At 48.3% G+C, this 24,511-nt stretch overlaps 1 protein-coding gene across 4 annotated transcripts in view; it reads right to left on the bottom strand.

The window, feature by feature from the left end:
- Nucleotides 1–7,684: 7,684 nt before the first annotated feature.
- ATP2C1 (ATPase secretory pathway Ca2+ transporting 1) overlaps nucleotides 7,685–24,511 on the bottom strand; it is an 831,636-nt gene continuing 814,809 nt past the window's right edge. For all 4 annotated transcript variants that reach the window (XM_085630651.1, XM_085630649.1, XM_085630650.1 and 1 more), the window contains one exon: nucleotides 7,685–9,103. In XM_085630651.1, coding sequence (XP_085486777.1) covers nucleotides 8,976–9,103 — 128 coding nt within the window. In that variant the 3' untranslated portion in view covers nucleotides 7,685–8,975. The remainder of the gene's footprint in view (nucleotides 9,104–24,511) is intronic.

Genomic DNA, 24,511 nt, shown 5'->3' with positions numbered 1-24,511 from the left:
TGATTCTGTGTGAGAAGGTTGGAAGTGAGGTGCAGCTTTTAGTGTGGAACCACTGACAGTTCTAGTAGTGTGGTGAACCATGGTTGACGAGCCCATGTGGGTAGCCGCTAGAATTAGTGTGAGTGATGCCTTCCTGAGTTTCCGAACCAGAAATGGAAGGAGGGAGAGGCAGAAAAGCATAAGTAAATTTACCTGACCCATTCATCCATAGGACATTGCCTTTGGATAGATGGTATGGGAATCTGGTTTGGGCCTGTTGGTGGTGAAGGTGGTGTAGGGGTTTGAGGAACAGGATGGATAGGGCTTGTAGCAATGTCTTTTTTCTTTTCTAGAGAAATTTTGTAACTTATATCATCTGAAGGAATGTTCCTTTTAGAAGGTGTGACATGTTTAGCTGGTATGTTCCCAGTATCTTGATTAATGTAGATTTTCTTCTGCTTAGGATCCAGTTTTCCCTGCATAATCTCCCGGATCAGTTCTGGAGGCTTTTGAGGAGCATCTTTTGCTTTCAGTGCCGAACTGGCCCTGTCCTTTTTATCCTTTGGTGCTGATTGTAGTTTGTCCTGACTCGGTCCTGAGTCAGAAGGCTTCACTGTTTCTTTCGGTGCGGAGTCCCAGGGCGGGGCATTAGAAGCAGTGTCTTGGTGCCGGCCATGGCCAGAAGGCAGTGATGGCCCAGAATCCTTGTGTTTGGTGCAAGAAAGTTTGAGGGGCAAAGGGGCTTTGTAACTCACGACATCCTGTCCCACTGGAACGCCTTTGGACTCTAACTCGATTTCCAGTTCCGAATTCTCTTCCGCGGCCGACACCTCCATTTCTGTGTGCTCGGTATCTTCTCCGAAGATATCCAGGGTGTGTTCAACGTTCTGCCGCTGTATGTCCCTTCATCGAGCCAGACGATCACGCAAAGTCTTCTTCGACCTCAACGATCAACAAGCGTCACAATCTTCTTCCTTGCGCTCCGGTGAGAGGCACAAGTTGCAGACTTTATGCAGGTCGGTGTGCGGACACTTGGAGTGGCACCGAGGGCAGAATTGAAACAGTCTGTTCCATTGGCAGAAGACTGGCTAATACAGAACGAAGTGGAAGTTGAAGTTGAAATCGGTCCAACATTGGGACATCCCTCGTGCACCAGGAGTCGATGGACCTGAAAAGAAGTCGACAAGACGTAGAAAAAAGGTTAGCCTAAAAGTGGTTAAGTGGTAGCTCTCTCCGGATCTGCGTTAGGCTGGTGCAGAAAAAGAACTGATGTCAGCATGCAGCGGCGGCGTCTTAGTAGGCACAGCAACATCATTCCAGTGACCACGAAGCAGACAGTGGACATGGTGTCAACCGACGCCACCTACTGACGTGCAGGGGTACTGCTAATAAAAATCTCCAGATCCAGTCTCATGCCTGGAGAGAATTCTAAGGTAAGGAATCTAAAATTAACTTTCTCTTTCAGACTTTACAATGGATTCGATGCCCATGCGCACTATCACCAAAAGGAGGGGGTCAGCTTGCCTCGTGAATTGTAAAGACTTCTTTGAAGAAAAGCAACTTGCAAACATCTGGACCAAACACTAGATGGCAAGAGTATGCCACCACTGCAATTGTTGTGCAGTGCCCTCTGAGATCTGGATGTGATCGGACAGGTTGCCCTGATGCTGTGCCCACTGGAACTTCAGGTCCCACTGCAGAGCCCGCATATGCCATCTGGCATGATCCACTAGCAGGATGCAGGAGGCCATCAGGCCCAAGAGCCAGAGGGTCATCCTGACCGAAACCCAGGATAGAGGCTGAAAGATCAGAATCATAGCCTGAATATCCCAGACTCTCTGCTCGGGAGGATAAATCCGAAACCGTGTCGAGTTCAGAACCGCTCTGATGAAGAGGAGCTTCTGAGAGGGAATCATGTACGACTTCGGCACATTGATGGCGAACCCCAGCAAATGCAGGAGGTCGGCCGTAGTCTGGAGGTGGGAGATGACTGCTTGGGGCGAGCCCGCCTTCAAAAACCAGACTGGAACCCCTGATCTGCGCAGATGAGCTGCGACCACCCCGAGTGCAAAGACTTTGATCCAGACGAACGATGGTGACGGCTCCGCTACCGGTCCCTCGACCTCCCACGGGACCTTGAGTGGCATGGAGCAGACTGCCGGGCTTCCAGCAACTGTCGGGGCATGACTTGGAGTCACGGTCGCGCCCCAGGCAGTAGAGACACACGTGGTGCGGGTCCGTCACCGACATTATGCGGTGAAAGTCCCCACAGTTCTTAAACCCGGGCATCCCTACGACACCAGGAGTCGATCGACTCAGAAAAACTGAGGTAAAAGGCCTCGAAAAAAACTCAGTCAAAAAGCGACTGGGGGTACTTGCCCTTCCCGGATCTGCGCTTGCTGGCGAGGAAAAAGAAAGAACTGACATCAGCGCGCAAGGGCGGCGTCTAAGTAGCTGCAGCGACGTCATCTTGGCTATCAAGACACCAACGACTGGCACAGAGCCGCACAATGCCACCTTTCGACACGCAGGGGTACTGCAGACAAAAACTTTCCGGATCCAGTCTGACGCCTGGGGGTAATTCTAAGGTAAGGAATCTATCACTACGCGTTTCTTTCAGATAACAAGAAAATAATCTAAAAGTAATAGGAAGTAATTTCTATGTATTCTAAACTGTTTTGAAAGGCAATTCCATTCACAATCGCATTCCCTTGTAAAGTTTTGTATTTGAAAGTTTATTCTACTTGCCTGTGTCAAGTCCTGCTTGGTTCTAGAATTAAAATCGAAGTAGACCTTTTTTATACTTGCCTAATTGGTCTGAATTCTATTTCTGAGCGTGTTCTATCATTCCTTGCCTGAGTGAATACAATAAATGCTTAACACACCCTCCTGATAAGACTAACTGCTCAACCACACTACCACAAAGAGAGCTGTCAGTGACCGTCTAATTTAGCCTCTGCTATACCTCTAGGGATCCACTGGACTCTGTGCACCCTATACCTTACTTTGGTTATATATATATATATATATATATATATATATATATATATATATATATATATATATATATATATATATATATATATATATATATATATAGCCAGCTTCCTACAACGTCATCCAATATAGTTTCCGGTCAGAGCACAGCACTGAAACCGCTCTTATCAAGGCCACTGAGGAGATCAAGGCAACGCTCCACCAAGGGAGCACAGCTGCCCTGATTTTGTTTGATCTATTGCCAGCCTTTGATACAGTTCACCATGGACGTCTGCTTGATTGTCTGGTCACACTTGGGGTGTCTGGATCTGCCGGAAGCTGCTTCAATCTTTTCTCAGGATCAAGAGCAACTGGTGCATCTTTAAGACCTTGCCTCACCCTCTTTTTCTCTTCTGTGTGAGGGATCCCAATGGGGTCCTCGCTCAGCCCAACGCTCTTTAATCTCTACGTCACTCCTTACGCAGACCAGATTCATTCCTTTGGTTTTGCCTTAACATCATATGCGACGACACACAAATTGTCGACTCACTATCCCAGTGAGCAACAAGGTGTGGCTGCTAATTTTTGCGATTGTGTGAGGGCAGTTAGTATGTAGATGTCATCGGTCTTAAACTGAACTCCACCAAAACGAAGGTGTTACAGTTTGGAGCTCAAACATCCTTTTGGTCCCAAGACCGGTGGACGTTTGAACTTGGTCTTCTTCCATCGCAGGCTAAATCCGTTAGAAATCTTGGCTTTATTCTCAATAATAACCTGTTGTATATTAATCAGGTCAATTCTACCACTTCCGCTGCTTTCCATACCTTCAAAACTATTAGGGAGATTCTACCCTTCATTCTTTCTTGCCTGTAGAAAACTGTGGTTACATGCAGATGAGTGAAATGGGGCAGTCGTGTTTCATCCTGGTTGCTTCCAAAGCCTGGAACACACCCTCCCTCTTTCCATAAAATCCTTGCCCAATCCTCCGACCTTCATTCAGAAAGGCGCTTAAAACTTGGGTTTTTATCTCTCACTAAATTAAATTGTCCTGCTGTAGCCATCACTCTGGTTTGCTCACTCAGCTAGTGCCAAGACACCTTATTAGTATTTGAGCGTTTTATAAATGTCAGTAAAACAAATTGTTTTTCAGATTCATCTTAATGATACGTTTTCCAGCATTAAAAAAACAAGTTTCATCCTATTTATATACAAAATCCCTTTTTATCTTTGGTTGACAAGAACACATAGGTCTTAATGTAGGTTAATTGTGGTAAGAGGTTGTTATACACAAGAGGAAATATAGTCCTATTTAGATATTTTTAGTTACCCACTTCTGATTTAATTGGCTTATAAATTTTCGCAAAAGAGACTGCCAAGTTTTTGCCTCTATTTAATTGCTACGCCTCACTAGGATAGTAACAAAAGGACCGATAATTTAAAGTAACATTCACAAAATGATATACACAGATTTTACATATATGCAGTACTGTTTTTCTGATGTATACATCAAGCTGTAGATTCCTCTCCTATTGATACGCCAAAGGTTTAGACTGGATCTGGAAACTTTGCAATATATATCTGCACTAGTAGGTAGCGCTGGCTCCATCTTGGCATCAGTTGCAGCGCAGATGTGATGTCGCTTACCACCACTCTGGTACCGTTTTTTCTGAACCTTTTGACCGGATCAGCCATCTGTGTAATTTTTCATGAAGTTATTCTACGTTTTGCAGTGACTAATCAGAAAAAAATCAGGCTTTAAGCTTTTGTAGCTCCTGGCATGGGAAGATGTCCATTTCAGGCCCACACAAGTTTGTTTTTGGGACCTAAGCACAATTCCCAGTCATGCAACAAATGCGGCCTCATGCACATCAATGCAAGAGAGGCAAAAAAACGTTTATAGCACACATGAAGAGTGCCAAGCTCAGTGCTGATCATGCTCCAGATCAGGGTGGAAGTTGAACTCTTCTACTTACCAAAGTCAACAAAGAAGGAAACATAAAAAGGAGACAACACAAAGCCTCTCCTAAGCAGCGCTCCTTGTCAAATGGAAGTTCCATTGATGTTCTTGACCTCCAATGGAAACCTCTGAATTGGAGCTGTTGACCTCACCTCTGAAGAACCCATGTCAACTTCGACCCTGGGTCCAACAACTCCAATTCAGGTCCTATTCTCCATGCCGGACCTGGCAACACTTTCCAGTCCCAATGTCTACACCCTGCAACACCTACCTATAATTTCCAGCACAGTTTCTGCATGTCATGATGGCTCTATTTAGGAACACTGTGGTTCCCCCCTGGTGTGGCCACCAGGTCCATGGAACTGATTGGGCCACAACTGGGATACCGCTAGCTCAATTTCTCTTGGCATCAGTTGGTCCCAATGCCACAAGGCACCCCTCTGGCGCAGTCAGGATCCACCTCGTCACCCAGTATTCTGCCAATGGTTCCTATTCCACCACTGGCTTCTAGCAATGCCACTGGCTCCAGTCACCCACAAAGGTCCTTTCCGCAAAAGGTATTCATGCATTCCAGGTGGGAGGCACTATGACTTGCAGAACAGGCCAAGTGCAAGGAAGGCACCCAACCTGGCTGGGCCTGTGCAAAGGCATACGTTCTGGCAGACAATAGAGAATCTGTTTAGGTTAGACTCCAATTCAATCGGAAAGACACATTAAAATAAGAGTAGCAGTGAGGTTGATCACTTCTATGATCTTGCTGGAAAAATAATAATTGATGAGAAAGCACTAGAGTAACCAGTGAATTCGCTATTTCACTTATGAACTGGTTTCCAGAAGGAAGAGACCCCACTTAGTAATACATTTCCCCATTTTCCATTAGGGTTAAAGGGCTTTTCTATTCTTTTGAAACTCAATTTAGGCAGAAATTGTAGAAAGTAAAACACTCAAAATAAAAAGGCAACCTAGAGGAACCCCAGAATATGTTTTTCTTTAACCCATAGTGCATGGAGAAAGAGTAAATAGGAATCAACACAGTTTCAGGCAAAAAATAAAATGGCTAGATGAAATAATTTTTCCAAAGCCTGATGCAGGTATCCAAGTGATCAAGTGTTGAGAAAAACAAGTAGGAAATCGCAGTCTAATTTAGTGCTTAAATCAAGGATTACCCATCACTACATAAATGTCTGCTTCTGTGGGTACAATTCCCAATCAAACTCAGAATCCTGCTGAAAGGGGAATATGTGGGCTGTATTCCAGCTAAACACTAAAGTTCAAATCTAGTCATTGTCTGAATACACACACAATATTCATCAAAATGTTTCATTAGCTTCTGTTCAACAAAAGAACTAGCAAATACACCTTTCAAAAAAGTATACTGTTAACAAAATGATGTCAGAATCCAATCAGGAAAGCCATACATGAGGTTGTAACATTCATAAATTGAAAATGGCATGAATCACAAAGCATTTTTGGTCCTTGGCGCCACCTGTTCCCTCTGCACTATGTACCAATATCTATTTTCCGAACGGTAGCGGAGGAGAGAAATAACTATTTCACAATAATCAGCCAGATAGAAACTACCATATTGCAATGTTGTAAACATGTGTTGCAAAAAAATGTATGTAGATCCTAAGACTGGTCATCATTTTGAAATACATACTGTATTAAGAAAATCCAAGACTAAGATTATGTCAGTCAATCAAAATGGTTGAACCATTGAAGAGAGTTTAGGGATATCGTGTAGAATTATAAAAAAGATATGCCAATCAAAACAAAGAAACTATGTTCTATATAATGAAGTATAGGTACCGGCAGGACATCTCAAAACGATTATGCTGCCCTGAGGAGTGAGTATACATGTATGTTTATATACACACACATATATGTATATGTGCATATATATATACACACACCTATATGTGTATGTATATATACACATTTATTTAGATATATATCCACATGTGCATATATACAAAATATACGAACTGTACTATTTTGTAGCATATCAGCAATATTAACTTAGTACCAATCACTCAGCACTGTATATGGGACATACTTTAGAAAACGAACAACCTGTAACAAAACATATGTAATATGTGTAAAAACATAAAAATAAATACTTGTATAAATGGTAACAATTTTGGATTTAGCAGTGCAACATGTTTTAAAGGTTCTTGTTCTGGCTAATTTGACAAATGGAGGCACAGTAAATTAAAAACTACATCTCTTACACTGCAATGCAAACTAAAAGCAGCATACAATGCATGTTCAACTCAAACAGCAAAAAAGGTATTTCATCCTTGGAACAAAATATTTTTGGAAAGGATATGCCTGTACAAATAGTTTATGCGAGGTGAAAGCACACTCACAAAGAAGAGCACTAAAAGGATATTTGATCACAGAACAAGTAGTATTTAAAATATTGAGAACAGAACAAGAAATGCCTACAGGTCTCCAGTGTTACTCAAAAGTCTCACTCCATCTTTGTGCAGCAGCTTCCTTTTTTGAAGCATCTGTGTTGGACAGAACCTTCTGTCAAGGTTCTGGATGGACAGTATTGGAAACAAACACCCTGTGCCCATCTGACAATCTTGTTGTGCACTGACAGCTGCAGTGTACATTTGCCCCACAACACTCAAGCCATTGTGTCTCAATCCTGTTTATGCAGCAGTATTTCTAGGGGTAGCTTTAGGAGTTGAACTCTTTCCCGTGAATAAGTGCACTTACACATCAAATTCTGTGCACAGAGACATAGATCACACCAGAACGCTACATGTGAAAAGATAGTTTTAAGTGAAAAAACAGAAAGTCACTCAAATGCACAGTCTTATTTTAGATGCAATGCATTGCAATTCCACTTATTTGAGGTAATGGGGACTATGTAATTTTTTAAAAGTTATATAAGTTCATTTGGTACAATATTTGTATAGTGGTAATGCCAATGAAGAAGGCTCAGCTGCGTAAGCAAAAATATTAACAAAGTTGTGAGACTGCAATAGCATATTCGAGCTTTTGCTCGAATTCATAAAATCTTTTATCATAAACACTGGAAAAATACCAGAGTCTTGGTTTTCCTACAAACTACTCCATTCTTAAAAAAACAAAAAATAATGCCTGTAGACCTACCTCCTGTTATGGGTTATATTAAGTGCTAACAGGAAAGGGTATATACTTCCCAAATTTAAGATATGCAGAAAAATCATTCCAGACTTTCTTTTAACCATCCACACCCCCAAAACACACAAAGTGGAATAAAAACGTTATCAGACAGTGGCGCATCCAGAGCAAAATGTGATACAAACTGATAACACAATGGACACTAAGCCGAGTTTACATCACATGATTAGGACAATAAATACAGTGGGTGAACAACTGGCCACCTCATACCCCCAGCTTTCTGATTCAAATGGAATGCTTTTAGAAACTGTGCAATTATGCGGGTCACTGATACCCAGGTTTCATCACCAAACAGAAAAGAAATAAAATATATATTGCAAATAAAAACATGTGTTTATAGATTATCCTATCCCAGAGGTTATCAAATTGGGTCACAAACAACATCTTTGGGAAACCCCCAAAACACTTGGGTAACTTTTTACAGGGGAAAAAGCCCACATTTTCATACAAAATACTTGAGGGGGTCTGTGACTCCAGAAACCTCAGATCTATTCAAGATAGATATATAATTACAATTCTTCTTGGCAGAAGGTGCAAATCATGTTTCCATTATCATTTTCTGCTTGTACAAAAAGAACCATTCTCTCACTTCATCAAAAACCTCAATTTTCTAATCCCACACCCGTACATATTAAAATGTTCCTTTAAATTGGGGCAGACTAGTGAACGTTCATCTGCCCATCCCAGATGAAAGCTTGAGACACTTGGTGCTCCAGAAACATGTTCCTCTTTCAGTAGAACCAAACTTGAGGACATTCTGAAAACTTGTCAACTGTCCCCCAGAAGCTTTCCGCATCCCTCTGGATTCTGACAGTGTTTTTGTGTTGGGGGTCTTACATCCTCTGAACTCAGTTTTAAATGTGTGAATTAATAAATGCAATATGCATCATACATCGAGAAAGGAGGTGGGAGTAGAGTTCTGTCTCTGGATGCCTTCCTTGCTCCTTTCTAGCTTCTTTATAATTTCCGACACTATGCACACAGAGGAGGTGAGGCCCACGAGAAATAGGAGATCTGAAACAGAAAAACATATTTGGCTTAGAAGTACGATCAACAACCTTGTAAATAACTGAAATCTGAAAAACTAGACGTGCTGTACAACGAGTGATACGTTATTTAAATGTAAAACTAGGATACTCTGATCTATGAAGAGGGCAATGGATGTGTGACAGCCTTTCATCTAAACAAAGCCACAACATTCCTAGGTCTGCTTTCTCATCATTGCGATAGTCAAAAACTCACTAGGATTAGGCTCTACATGAAGCCTTTCTAGCAAAACCTATTGCTATCAATAACTGGCAAAATAGCCTCTCTGACGCCCTGGTGATTCGTGAAAAGTTCATTGTCCATTACATACTCATGCATATTAATACCAGTCTGCGATTAATGTAGGAATAAATCTGCTAAAAAAAAAGATCAACTTAGGAACGCGATGTTCACAACAATGGCCATTTCTCTTTCAGGCAAAGTTTGACTATCGTTCAACATCAATAACAACAAATTCAGCTGATCAATTGTCTTTTCTCCAGGATAAGATCTCAAATGAGATCCCATTTGTGATCTTTTTTTTCTTTTGTTACCTATATTTCTTTATTTATTTTGTTGTACACGGATTTGGACAATTAGGTTTTAAATTAGATAAGCAGCTACCTTTAAGTTGTAATGCACAAGTTACTACTTGTGTAATGATATATCTGTAAGAGACATTAGTTAGTGATAGATTCCTTCCCTTAGAATATCCCCAGGCGTCAGACTGGATCCGGAAAGTTTTTCATCAGCAGTACCCCTGCATGTCGGTAGGTGGCGTCGTGCGGCTCAGCGTCCGTCGCTGGCGTCGTAAGCGCAGAGATGACATCACGGATATTACTTAGGCGCCACCCAGGCGCACGGACGTCAGTTCTGTACACGATTTTCCGCAGCAGGAACGCTGAGCCATGCAAGAAACGGACCACTGGTGCCATGAAACTAGGGCCCTGAAAGGGATGACCTTAATCCTAGAATCAGTTCGCAGGACCGGGAGGATGGGTGGGGCGGTAAGGGATCTATCACTAACTAATGACTCTTACAGATATATCGTTACACAAGTAGTAACTTGTGCATCTGAAAGAAACCTGTTAGTTACCCCTTGCTGATTGAGTGGAGGGGGTACATTCTTGTACAAACCACTGTTAGTTGGAACCTAACACTCACTTCCTGTTTGGGCTATACAGGGCAGCCATTGTGAGAGATTGACGCTCTAGTGTTCCGCCTCATTGCCCTATTTTAAGACAGCATGGCGCCGACGCGCAGCGGACGCGCGCAGCGGGTGCGTCAAAGGTGCGCCTAAGCCAAGCCCGTCTGCACCCGTCCGCGGCCGGACAGCAGTCAGGGCCGGAGATGCTGTCCGTTCTACTAGCAACCAAAGGTATACTTACAGCAGCTTAGAGCTGCTTTCCTTTAGATCCCCTCCCTGCCCCCACTCGCCCTACCTGACATTACAGGATCCCGGGAAGGTTAATACATGCCTGGATTGTGGGTTTTCGTTAGGTGCTATCAATCCTACTAGCTCCCCCTATTCCATTTTAGTTCCTGTTATAGTGAAATTAAAAGCCGGGCTGATAAACTGTAGATTGTGCCCAAGCATGCGCTGGATATCTTTCAGTCCATCGATGATAATAACTGGGACTTTCTATTTTTGACAGAGACATAACTGCGGGATGACACCAATCCCACGCTGACTTTAGCTATTCCTGAAAATTATGGCATAGTCTGTGCCAACAGACAAAAAGGGAAATTGGGTGGGGGAGTAGCATTTACAAAACTAAATGGGAATTAGTAGCCTCCAACCTTGATCAGTTAGACCCCATCGAAGGTTTATCTTTATACTCTCAGCATCCTCATCTTGCTCAGGTATGCTGCGCTATAGACCTCCTAACTATAGTCTTAACCAAATCTCCATCCTAGCTGATTATATCTCTCAGACTAGTATACGTTACTCCAACTTTATGGTGCTTGGGGATTTGAGCCTGCATGCGGATAATCTCCTTTGCCCTTATAGCTCCAATTTCATCTCCACTTTAGCTGGTTGTAATCTTTCACAAAATGTATCCCACCCAACCCACAAGGCAGGCCATATTTTGGACTTTATCTTTGCCAACCTACCTGAGATTACTATTCATCCTCCATTGCCAGTACCATGGTCAGATCATTTTCTGATCCCTTTTTTATTTCAGATGACTGGCACTGCTAGAGTCACCTCTATCCCTAAAGAGTACAGTAGGAACTGGAAGAGAGCTTCTCCGGATCATCTAACTCAACATCTCTCGCCCATCCTCTCCAGTGACATTGAGGTCAGCATCCTAAATTTGAATAAGTGGGTAGTGGATGCGCTTGACTCCCTTGCCCCTCTGAAAGCTATAAAATCACATAGATCTCTCCCCTCTGCTCCCTGGTTCTCGGAGGAACTCAGAACTAAGAAATCGGAATGCAAAAAACTGGAGCGCAGCTGGAGACTTAATTACTCTGCGGCTAGTAAGGCAGACTACCGTGTGGCGCTCAAAAAATATCGTAAACTTCTCATTGGACACAAAAGAGATTTTCTCACCAATCGAATTAATAGTGTTAAAAACTCAGAGAAACTTTTAAAATTGTAAAAACATTTACTGATCCTCTAGCTCTTTCCCACACTCTTCTCCCATCACTGAAGCAGTGTAATAGACTGAGTTTTTTTAGGATAACATCGTGCAGATCTACGCCTTCTTCACTGAGCCATGGGAGATGTCCCAGCCCCCTATGGATGACCATCCGAGGCTGACTCCCAACATTGTGCTTTCAGAATTTGCTGATGTTTCCAAAGAAGTCTCTCTTCTCGAGCTGCAGAAGTGCAGATCCGGCTCGCCAAGTGATCCATGGCCAGCTAAACAATACAGTGCCCTGGCAGAACTCCTCAACCCCATCTGAATTTCATCTGGTAATAGTCACTTAGACAGGGTATCTACCCTGCAGTCTGGAAACATGCTTTTCTCCTGCCCATCTTAAAAAACGTGAATGCGGATCCTGAAATCACCAGTAACTATAGACCTATTTCGCTACTTCCCGCCCATGCAAAGGTCTTAGAAAAACTGGTCTATCAGCAACTGGCTGGCTTTATTGAGACTAATGATCTTCTTCATGACTCTCAATCCGGCTTCCGTCCCGGATATAGCACGGAAACGGCACTGATCGAAATGGCGGATTCTATACGCTGGGCGGTCAATGGAGACTCTAGGGCGGTGTTGGTGCTGCTAGATTTATCTGCAGCATTTGACACAGTCTCCCACTCGATCCTCCTGAATCGACGTAGGGATATTGGTATCCAGGGCACAGTGCTGAATTGGATATCATCCTTTCTATCTGACCGTAAACAACAAGTCCGGACTCATCCTTTCATTTCCCCAATCAAACCACTTAAGTGGGGTGTGCCTCAGGGCTCTGCCCTGAGCCCGCTCCTTTTTAATGTTTATCTGACCCCTCTGGCTGAACTGACCGCAAAAACTGGGATCAAAATTATATCCTATGCGGATGATACCCAGTTACTGATCACCTTTCGGGATGTATTCACCTCCACATTTGATCCGCTAAAAGAGTGCCTGAGGAACATTGCGGCCTGGATGGATCATAATTTTTTTAAACTTAATGCAGACAAGACTGAGATCTTGTTTTTCAATCAACCTTCTCCCCTCTCTTCCAATCTGTGGTGGCCAGATGAATTAGGCTCTGCTCCCCCACCAATTCAATCAAGAATCTAGGCGTTAGATGGGACAAACATCTGTCCCTGTCCACACAGGTTCAAACGGTTGCGGCTGCCTGGTAAAATTTAAATCATTAGAAAATTCATCAATTATTTGCCCAATGCAGCCAGTAAAACTGTGGTTCATGCACTGATAACCTCCCATCTGGATCATGCTAACGGATTATATCTAGGTCTCTCACTTAGTCTGATTCGTAGACTCCAGACAGTACAAAACGCAGCGGCACAATTGATCTGCGGGGTACCACTGCGTCATCACATTACCCTCTATTTAAAACATCTTCATTGGCTGTCCATTGCTAAGCGAATAGAATTTAAGGCTTTGACCTTGGCTTTTCGGGCAAGTAAAGGGCCATTTAATCTCAGGAAAAGACTCCGCCCCTACCATCAAGCCAGACTTCTCCGATCAAATAACAAACATCTTCTTGTCACCCCCCGGTTCTTAAAAGCCAGAATGGGAGGTAAATCTTTTGAGGTGGGTGCCACTCAATACTGGAATAACTTACCTCTTGAGCTACGCTTGATTCAGTCAGATCTGGAGTTCCGCAAGTCCCTTAAAACCTGGCTTTTTAGTCACTCCACCTAATTTTGCTGCCCATTTGCTCTGCCCCTGTCTGCTATAGTGCCGGGACACCCTGTTGGGGGTAGCTGTGTGCTTAATACAATTCTTTATTATTTATTATTATTAGTGATATATTCCTTACCTTAGAATAGATACCCCAGCAATACCAACCCCGGTGGTGGGTCTGCGAACAGGATTACACCAGAAAGTCACAGAGAACAGAACGGCCAAAGAAGCCGTCTCTCCGGACTGGACTGTCAAGGCAGTAATGCTTGGTAAACGTGTGCAGCGAGGCCCACGTAGCTTCCTGACAAAGGTCGTGCAAGGGAACGCCGCGTCCCAAGGCAGTAGTGGCTGCCGTTGCCCTGGTAGAATGGGCATGCAGCCCCACAGGAGGCTCCTTGGCCAACGAGTAAAATGCTTTGATGCACAGAATGACCCACCAAGAGATGTTTTATTTGTGCACGGCCCGACCTTTTTTGGCGCCCACGTAGCCAACAAAGAACTGGTCATCCACCCGGAACTGTTGTGTACGCTTCAGATAGAACAAGAGCGCACGTTTTGGGTCCAGACGCTGGAGCCTCTCTTCCTCCTTAGGAGGATGCGGAAAGAAGGTGGGCAAAGTGATGGTCTGCCCGATGTGGAACGGCATGACAACTTTTGGCAGGAAAGAAGGACGGGTCCTTAGAACCACCTTGTCTGGATGAACAGAAAGGAAAGGAGGTTTAGAAGAAAGAGCCTGGAGCTCACTAACTCTTCTGGCAGAGGTGATAGCTACCAGGAAAGCTGTCTTGAGAGTGAGAAGACGTAAGGGACAGTTATGAAGGGGCTCAAAGGGAGCTCACATCAGATAGGTAAAGACAAGATTTAAGTCCGATTGAGGCATTATGAAAGGCACAGGAGGAAATGTGTGTGTAATGCCTTTGAGGAAGCGATTAACGACCAGGGACTTGAGAAGGCTGATCTGGAAGCCATAGAAAAACAGAGATGGCCAAAAGATAACCTTTGATAGTGCCCAGAGCAGAGCCCTCGGAAAGAGGGGGAGAAAGGGGATCCACAGCCTTTGCTGTGCACCATACCAAAAATGTGTTCCACCTGCAGGCGTATACCGTTTAAGTGGAGGGAAGTCTGGCTGCCAGAATGACATCACAGACTTCAGGAGGGAGATCGAAAGCTGTCAACTGTCGCCGCTCAATCTCCACGCATAGAGGTGGAGGCTGGACAGGTTTGGGTGGAGGACCGTCCCCTGCTGCTGTGACAGAAGATCCACCTGAAGAGGCAGTCGGAACGGGGATCGATCGCCATGCTGAGCAGCTCGGGATACCAGTATCTTCGTGCCCAATCCGGAGCCACAAGGATGTCTTGGGCCCAGTCGCGCTGAATCTTCTTCAGCACTCTGGGCAGAAGTGGTATAGGCGGAAAGGCGTACAACAGACCGCAACTCCACTCGCGACAAAAAGCGTCGCCGAGCGAGCGCCGCCTTGGAAATTCCAAAGCGCAGAACTGATGACATTGCGCATTCCCTTCGGTGGCAAATAGATCTAAACAAGGCTCTTCCCCACTGCAGAAAGAGACCTTGCGCCACGTCCGAGTTCAGACGCCATTCGAGATCCATCATGCACCGGCGGCTGAGTTCGTCCACACCTGGCGGTCAGAGAACCTGCCAGGTGTTGAACCACCAAGGTAATGCATTGATGTTCCAGCCATGTCCAGAGGCGCAGAGCCTCCTGACATTGGGTCCAGGACCCCACCTTGCCCTGTTTGTAGCAATACCACATGGCGGTGGTGTTGTCCGTGAACACACTTCCACGGACAGAGGAAAGGAATGCCTTCAATGCAAGTCGGATCGCCCGAAGCTCCAAAAGATTGATATGGAGCCGGGACTCCACCGGAGACCAGAGGCCTCTGATCTCCGCCTCTCCCAAGTGGCCTCCCCATCCCAGGAGAGATGAATCTGTCACCACTGTGTGCTCCGGTTGGGGGAGGGAGAGGGATCTGCCATTGACCCAGTCACAATTTGTGAGCCACCACTGCAATTGCCGGGCAGTGTCCTCCGAGATCTGGACGTGATCAGACAGGTTGTCCTGATACTGTGCCCACTGAAACTTCAGGTCCCAGTCGTCGAGTTAGGGGGAAGACTGAAACCCCTGATCTGCACAGATGAGCTGCGACCACCGCCATCACTTTCGTGAACACCCGAGGGGCACTGGTAAGGCCGAAGGGGAGCACGGCAAACTGAAAATGCTCCTGGCCTACCGTGAACTGCAGGTAACGCCGGTGGGCCGGCAGGAGGGGAATATGAAAATATGCGTCCTGCAAGTCCAATGCTATCCTCCAGTCTCCAGGGTCGAGGGCAGCCAAGACCTGAGCCAGAGTCAACATCTTGAACATCTCCTTCCGGAGGAAAAGATTGACGTTCCTGAGGTCCAAGATGGGGCGCAGGCCCCGTTTCTCCTTCTTGGGGACCAGAGAGTAGTGGGAATAACAACCACGTCCTACTTCTGGCCCAGGAACGCGCTCGATAGCCCCCTTGGCCAAGAGGGCCATGACTTCCTGTTGGAGAAGCGCAAAGTGATGCCCCGACATGTGGTGGAACTGAGGTGGCACGGCTGGGGGGGTAGACTCGAAGGGGAGAGTAGCAGCCCCTTAAGACGATTTGCAGCACCGACCTGTCCGAAGTGACAGAAATCCAGTGAGGGAGGTGATGTTGAATCCAGCCACCCACCGGCGTGGGGTGCATCCCAAAGCTCAGACTAGCAAGGCTTTGAGGCGGATGCTGCTGCAGCGGAGGTGGACTGACCCGCCTGCTGGCCCCCTGTGCACCACGGCGGCCACCACGCCCGCGCTGAGGTTGGTTCTGCGCAGGCTTCTGGCTGAACAAACGTGTAGGGGCGCCCCTTCCGTGGCCACGAAAGGAACGAAAGGCAGACGTGGCTGGGCAAGTGGTGGAGAGACCCAAGGACTTGGCCGTAGCCCGAGAGTTCTTAAAACGCTCCGGCGCACTGTCTGCCTTATCGCTAAACAGGTGAGTACCATCAAAAGGCATGTCCATGAGGAAACTCTGAACATCCCCTGAAAACCCAGTGGACCGCAGCCAGGCGTGGCGACGCAGGGCCACTGTCGTGGAGATCGCCCTACCTAAAGAGAGTCCGCAGTGTCCAGCCCACACCAGATGGAGAACTTTGCGGCATCTTTCCCCTCCGCAACAGCTTGGGAAAGTACAGCCTAAACCTCCTCCAGACGCAGGGGCAGTGTCTGTGCCACCGTGTCCCACACAGTGTGAGAGTAGCGGCCCAAGAGGCATACGGTGTTGACTGACCGCAGCCCCAAGCTGGCAGAGGAAAAAACTTCTTGCCAAACTGCTCCAGCTTCTTTGATTCCTTATCCGGCGGGGCAGTAGGGAATGCGCTTTGGGAAGTGGAGGCCTAGATGACCAGGCTCTCCAGAGTTGGATGGTTTGTTAAAAAGGCAAGGTCACCCGGTGCCGGGCGAGGACGCCTGGCCACGTTCTTATTCACAGGAACCCCTGTGGCTGGTTTAGACCTGGTGCCCATCAAAACACCCGTTAAGGCCTCATTGAACGGAAGCAGAGGAACCATCGAACTTGCCGGCGGCTGAAGAACTTCAGTGAGGAGGTTGATTTTGAGAGTGACAGTAGGCAGATCAAGGTCAAGGGCCTCGGCTGCTCTACGGAGCACCACAGTATATGTGGCGCCCTCCTCCATAACAGTAGGAGAAGACCGAAAACCAGGCTCAGAGGAGAGGTCAAGGCCTCCTGCATCCTCAGATTCCTCCGCCCACTCCTGTTCAGACTTGCACCGCCATGCAAAAGGGTCCGCAGACCCTTCCCAGTCGTCCCCCTCCTCCACCGCCAGAGGCACAGGCTGCTGCGGTGAGGTAGGGACAGGGGAATACAAATGGTCCAACGGGCCGATCTGGCTGCATGTCCCAATTAGGGTCCCATGGGACTCATTGTGGTGCCGGGAACGGAGCCGCGGGAGGCACCGGGCCGGAGCTGCCAGCAGAGGACCCTGCGGCGCCGGAGCCGCCGGTGGCAAGCAAGGGCCCTTAACTGGAACCGCGGGGCCCGAAGGCGCGCCGTCAGGACACCGAGGCTTGAAAAGGCGGTCCATGGCGGCAATACATTCTTGCACCTGGGCCGGAGTCGCTGACGGACCCGGATAAGGTGGGTAGGCCGCGGGACTCTCAGGCTCCAACGGAGCAGCAGAGGAAGAACCCCTTGCCCCCTTGTCCGCGTCCGGAGACCGACAGGGGGGACGTCGGAGAGCGCAAACGCTTCTTCGACTTTGTGACGTCTCTTACCCGATTCAGAGTGTGAAGACTTCGACCCAGAGGAGCGATGATGATGGCTCCGCGGTCTGTTCCTCGAGCGACCCCTGGACCTCGAACGGCGCAGAGACAACTGCCGGGCCTCCAGCAGCTTTCGGGACTGCTCCTTCAAAGCCTTCGGAGCCATGGCCAGACAGTCGGAACATGACTGGGAGTCATGGTCGCGCTCCAGACAGAGACAGACGCCATGGGGGTCGGCCACCGACATCGCACGGCGACAGGCCCCAGAGGATTTAAACCCAGGCATCCCTACGCGGCACCAGAAGTCAAAGACTCAAAGGAGTCGAGACAAAAGTCTCTAAAAATGTAGTCAAAAAGTGACTAGGGTATGTGCTCTAACCGCATCTGCGCTTGCTAGCGTGGAAAAATAAAGAACTCAGTGCGCATGGGTGGTGTGAGAAGTTGGCCTGATATGTAGTGCTCACTATTCTAGTGATCACTGTGTATCATTCCAAACGACCCTTATTGATGATTGGTCGTAAGTCAACCTTTTAGACCAGCTATCCTAGTAGCGTGGATACGAGCAGTCTTAGGCTAAACTCTAGAGGGCGTGTTAAGCCAGCTGTTTACCACCACATATACCCCTTGAACATCAAGTGAAAGGACACCACACAAGTTGTTATGAAAATAAAGGATATTTATTTATAACAAGACTACCCTGGCTCTTTATGAGTCAGGGAGCTAAGCACAATACAAAACTCTTAGGAAAATACTACTGGTTGCACAATTTACACAAATGCCCGAGGGGCACGAGAAACCATCTACACTTACAGGGAAATGCGAATGGATAGAGTCTGGAGGTACTGATTCCGGAGTGTTCCGATCAGTGGGACTAAACGAAAAAGGAACTAGACACTTGTAGAGCGAACCTGCGATGGAGCACTGAAATGCTCGAGTTACCTAGCCCGGAGGCTGCGACTGCGTGAAGTTCGGCAAGATGTCGGGAGTCCTCGTGTAGTCTCAGGAGCCTGAAAGAAGAAGTTGCTGGCAGGCGACCAGTGACGATGTTCGGAGCGATCCAAGCCTGGATCGGTGATGAAGGAAACCTGAAAGCAGAGGGGACTCAGTTCTCAACCGCTAGCCAGCGATCGTGTGGGTACCAGGAGGGTACCGGCTGAAGTCACCTCGACCAGGTGAGTGGGCGACGTCGGACTCGGCTGTTCCTCGGACCAGGAGGCGCGGCGGCGACCAGGATGGAGGGCGAGCTGTCCCACGAAGGTGTCTGCTGTCGATGATGCTGAGCCCAGGCAGGGGCAGCGGATCTTGGCAGTGGCAACCCAAGCGGGGGAGTCAAGATGGCGTCGGGAGTGGACCAGGAGGGTCCGTGGTACTCCTCTGTTGAAGGGGAGCAAGAGCCAGTCTGGAGCAACCAGACTAGTGATGAAAACAATCTTTGCGCGTCGTGTAGAGGGCCACAAGCCGGTCGGCAAGTGGTCGGACAACGCGGTGAACAGCAAGGAGCGGAAGGGCCCCCACACAGATCTCGGAGATGCTGGGGAGGCAGACTTCGATGCTGGAGCTGCTCAGGGTTAGGGCTTCTCAAACCCTAGGTGCACTCACTCGAGGGTCCCTCGGTGGGCGTGCTAGATAAGCGTCGTGCAGGTTCTGAAGATGGCCGGTCCCGCAGGTCTCGTCACACCTACGACTCTCAGCTGGGCTGATGAGGCAGGTAAAAGGTCAGAGATGGCAGGGACTCGGGTCTCGTCGAGCTGGGCAGTCTTGATCCGTAGGAGAGACGTACAGCAAACCGCAAGCGCTTAGGTGGTGCCTGCTGGTGCAGGGTGGCTACTCCTTAGCCACAAGGGAGAGTCTTCAGAAATAGTCAAGAGTTCCTTTCGTGGAAAGTAGTTCGTGATTCGGAGTTATCCGATTATCTGATTATCCAATTTGGGAAGGGGACTCGCTCCTACCTTTATTCTAAGAAAAGGGGCTGGCCCGTGACTAGGTTCTACCTATGGGTGGAGCCAGGAGGGGGGTGGTTACACCCCTATCCTTTGTCCGGCTTCGCGCCAGCTCAGGGGCTGGTGTGCCCCCGAAACTGGTTTGAGCCGGGCTATGCACAGTGAGCACCGGGGTGCCACTTGCAATCACCTTCCTTTCAGCCCTGCCTACCTGGAATTCACAAACCCTGTCTGGGACGGTGCTAACACCGCCCTTGACAGGAAACCCTTTGTCCAAGCTCCCCTTGCTGGAAGGTCCCCCAGCAGCAGGAGGTCAGACTTGTGTCTGGTGGCAGCATCCATTTTGTGATGCTGAGGCTTGAGTCAACTTTAACCGGGGTTCAAGGTTACTTCCATGTCGTGTCCCTCTAAAAGGGGGGAATGCTAACCCCGTCACCAGGACTGGCGAGGGGTTCGTATTCCCATTCGTATGACACCTTACTCGACATGTATAGGTGATGCGATGCCAAAGTTAGCAAATAACCGCAAGGATTATAATGCATTAAAAGTAGTTGGCCCGCGTCACCATGGAACGGCTATTAGGACTTGGTTCCGCAAGCCGTCGACGGGCTCAGCTCGCGCCAGAGCACCGTCCCACATGATTCCCTGCACTCTGCCTTCAGGATTGATAAGGCCTGCTATAGGAGTGACTGATAGGAATCCATGTGTCCATTTTAGGGTTTAGGTGTAGGAATACTACACCTACAGCAACGGGTGATTACACCACGTGGCCCCAGCTGTCGTGCAGCCAGTTGTGTCAGATTTGGGCGGCCATTCCAGGGGTGGCATAATACATGCTTCAGCCCCTGGTAGGCCCTGGGTACACCGATGCCCTGGATACCTGTGGTATGCTGAGACAGGGACTGACAAGGCGGCCCAGTTCCAATTAGTGGATGCACCTAATGTACATGTGTGATAATTTCGAGAGAGAACAGCTAGGCTGTGGGTCTGATTGGCAGGCCCACAGCCGGGGAAAGTCGTAAACCAATGAAGCAAAAGCAAAAAATCTGGGTGATCATAGGATTGCAGACCCTACTCTCCTACATGACCCCCCCCCAAACTTCGGGACAATAAGCTAACCTTGACCAGGTGAGTCTTCTTGCTCTAAGTGGAAATACCTGGAGAGCCCATCTGCATTGCCATGATCAGTGCCAGGTCTATGCTCCACTGTGAAGTCCATACCCTGTAGGGAAATGGACCACCTAAGTAGTTTGGGGTTTTCACCCTTCATTTGATTTAGCCACAAGAGGGGCTTATGGTCGGTCTGAATCTTGAAGTGAGTGCCAAACAAGTATGGCCTCAACTTCTTCAGGGCCCAAACCACAGCAAAGGCCTCCCTCTCAATAGCTGACCAATTCTTCTCTCTGGGGGTCAGCCTCCTGCTAATAAAAGCTATGGGCTGGTCATGACCATCAAAATTCAGTTGCGATAGAACAGCTCCCACACCCAGCTCCGAAGCGTCTGTTTGGACAATGAATGGTTTGGAGTAGTCTGGACTCTTTAGGATAGGTGCTGTGCACATGGCCTGCTTTAGGTCATCGAATGCCTTCTGACAGCTTGCTGTCCACTGAACTTTTTTTGGCATCTTTTTACTTGTCAGGTCGTTTAGCGGGGTCACAATGGATCCATAATTTCTGACAAATTTCCGGTAATAACCAGTCAGGCCCAAGAAAGCTCGAACCTGAGTCTGGGTGGTTGGAGGAGCCCAGTCCTGGATGGCCTGTATTTTGCTCTCCAATGGTTGAACCTGGCCTCCACCTACAAGGTGGCCCAGGTATACAACCTGTGTCTGCCCTATCTGGCACTTGGTGGCCTTGATAGTGAGGCCTGCCTTCTGCAGGGCCTCTAACACTTTCCTCAGGTGGACCAGGTGATCCTCCCAGGTGGAGCTAAAGACAGCGATATCGTCCAGATACGCCGCACAGAAGTCGTCCAACCCAGTGAGAACTCGATTCACCAGCCTTTGGAAGGTGGCAGGTGCATTTTTCAAACCAAAGGGCATTACCACGAACTGATAATGCCCACCCGGGGTAGAAAATGCTGTTTTGGGCTTGGCCTCCTCAGCTAACCTGATTTGCCAATACCCAGCTGTCAGGTCAAACGTACTTAAGTAGTTGGCCGAGGCCAACCGGTCGATAAGTTCGTCTGCTCTCGGTATCGGGTGGGCGTCAGTCTTAGTGACTGCATTGAGGCCTCTGTAGTCCACGCAAAACCTCATCTCTTTCTTACCGCCCTGGGTGTGAGGTTTTGGCACGAGCACTACGGGACTAGCCCAGGGGCTGTCCGAGGGTTCAATGACTCCCAGCTCCAACATTTTCTGCACCTCCGTCTTGATGCAGTCTCTGACGTGATCAGGTTGCCGATAGATTTTACTCTTCACGGGTAGACTGTCCCCAGTGTCGACCTCATGGGTACACCAATTGGTCTGACTGGGTGTCAGAGAGAACATATGTCGAAAGGATTGAAGAACCTGTTTGCAATCCTTTTGTTGATGTCCAGAGAGGCTGCCACAAAAGACAACACCATCTACTGACCCATCGTCAGGGTTCTGAGAGAGCAGGTCCGGGAGAGGGTCACTCTCCTCTTCCTGTCCCTCATCTGTGGCCATGAGCAAGCCCATGCCCTCCCTGTCGACATATGCCTTGAGCCTGTTTACATGGAGCACCCTGTGGAGGCTCCGGGGAGTTCCCAGGTCTACCAGGTAGGTGACCTCTCCCTTTTGCTCAATGATCGTGTGGGGCCCAGACCATTTGTCTTTGAGTGCTGCCGGGGCCACTGGCTCCAGCACCCACACCTTCTGTCCAGGCTGGTACACAGTCAGGACAGCCTTTTGGTCGTGCCAAGCTTTCTGTAATTCTTGGCTCGCCTCAAGGTTTTTAGACGCCTTTTCCATGTACTCCGCCATCCGCGAGCGGAGACCGAGCACATAGTCCACAATGTTTGATGCCGGCTTTCTGAGAGGTCTCTCCCATCCTTCCTTTACCAAACAAAGGGGTCCCCTTACAGGATGTCCGAACAGAAGCTCAAAAGGGCTGTAGCCAACCCCCTTCTGCGGGACCTCTCTGTAGGCGAACAAGAGGCAGGGGATCAGGACATCCCATCTTCGCCGAAGCTTTTCAGGTAGTCCGTGAATCATCCCTTTTAGGGTCCTGTTGAATCTCTCAACAAGCCCATTGCATTGTGGGTGATAGGGTGTGGTGAATTTGTAGTTGACACCACATTCCTTCCACATAGCAGTCAGATATCCCGACATGAAGTTTGCACCTCTGTCTGAGACGACCTCCTTCGGGAAGCCCACTCTGGAGAACACTCCAAGTAGGGCCCGTGCCACCACAGGTGCTGTAGTGGTCCGAAGGGGAATAGCTTCAGGATACCTGGTGGCGTGGTCCACCACCACCAGTATAAACTTGTGCCCTGATGCTGTCTGGGGTTCCATTGGTCCGACAATGTCGATCCCCACCCGTTCAAAGGGTACCCCCACCACTGGTAGTGGTATGAGGGGGGCCTTTGTCGTGCCACCTGACTTACCACTGGCTTGGCAAGTGACACAGGAGCGGCAAAACTCCTTCGTATCTTCGGACATGTGAGGCCAGTGAAAGTGTGGAACAATTCTGTCCCAAGTCTTATTCTGGCCTAAGTGACCTGCAAGGGGAATCTCGTGGGCCAAGGTGAGAAGGAAACCTCTCAGAGACAAGGGGATGACCAGCCTCCTGGTCGCACCAGGTTTGGGGTCTCTTGCCTCAGAGTACAGGAGTCCATCGTCCCAGTACACTTTGTGGGTACCTGTGGCGTTCCCTGCAGCCTCAGCAGCAGCCTGCTGTCTGAGGGGTTCAAGTGAGGGGCAGTCTAACTGTGCCTTCCCCAGGTCTTCCCTGGAGGGTCCCCCTGAGCCCAGAAACTCAACCTGACCAGGTTCAAGCTCTTGCGGCTCAGTTTCCCTCAGTTCTGTAAGGTCAGCCTCCTCGGAGACTTGATCCACGACCTGGGGCAAGGGGGAAGGCGAAGCCTTACCCTTACTGCTCCTTTTCTTGGAAGGTGTCTGGTCCGTTCTTCCAGGATCCAGCACCTGTTCAGTGGGGCATCTTTTGGCCTGTGACCTGGTCACAGCAAGGACATGTGCTGGCAAACCTAACATTTCCATGTGAGTCCTCTGCTCCACTTCTGACCATTGTGACGTTTCCAAGTCATTGCCCAACAGACATTCTACGGGGAGGTCTGAACTAACCACAACCTTTTTCGGGCCACTTACCCCTCCCCAGGAGAAATCAACAACTGCCATACTGTGATTGGTAGTGACGTTGCTGGCATTGGTCACTAGGTAACTGGTACCTAGCATGATCTGTCCAGGGTCCACGAAGTTAGGCGTCACCATGGTGACACTGGCACACGTGTCCCTGTAGGCCTGGGCCACTCTTCCATTTATCAAAGGTGTCTGCCTGTATTTGCCCAAAGTATTGGGACTGGCGTCAGGGGACATATCCATATCCCCTGTACAGACAAGGACGGCCTGAGTGAGCGTGCCGACTAAGTCGTCACTCCCCTCGGTTCCCAAGGTTAACCCAACTAATGCCTTGGGAGGCGCACTACCACTGCTGACTGTACTAGGGGGCGCAGGTGCCTTAGGGGCTGCAGTGGTAGGAGTTTGCCCTCCTTTCTTGGTGCACTCACTAAACCAGTGAGTCTTACTTTTACAGTATTGGCACCACCTTTTTGACTGGCCTTCTTGAGTCTTCTTCTTCTGTGAAGCCTGACCCCCACCCTCTTTGGTTTGTTGGGGACCTGTCGAAGACTTCTGGTCATTT

Source organism: Triturus cristatus, chromosome 10 (genome assembly GCF_964204655.1).
Source record: "Triturus cristatus chromosome 10, aTriCri1.1, whole genome shotgun sequence".
Classification (NCBI taxonomy): domain Eukaryota; kingdom Metazoa; phylum Chordata; class Amphibia; order Caudata; family Salamandridae; genus Triturus; species Triturus cristatus.
Note: the sequence above shows the minus strand (reverse complement) of the source record. Positions and strands in the feature narration are given on the sequence as shown.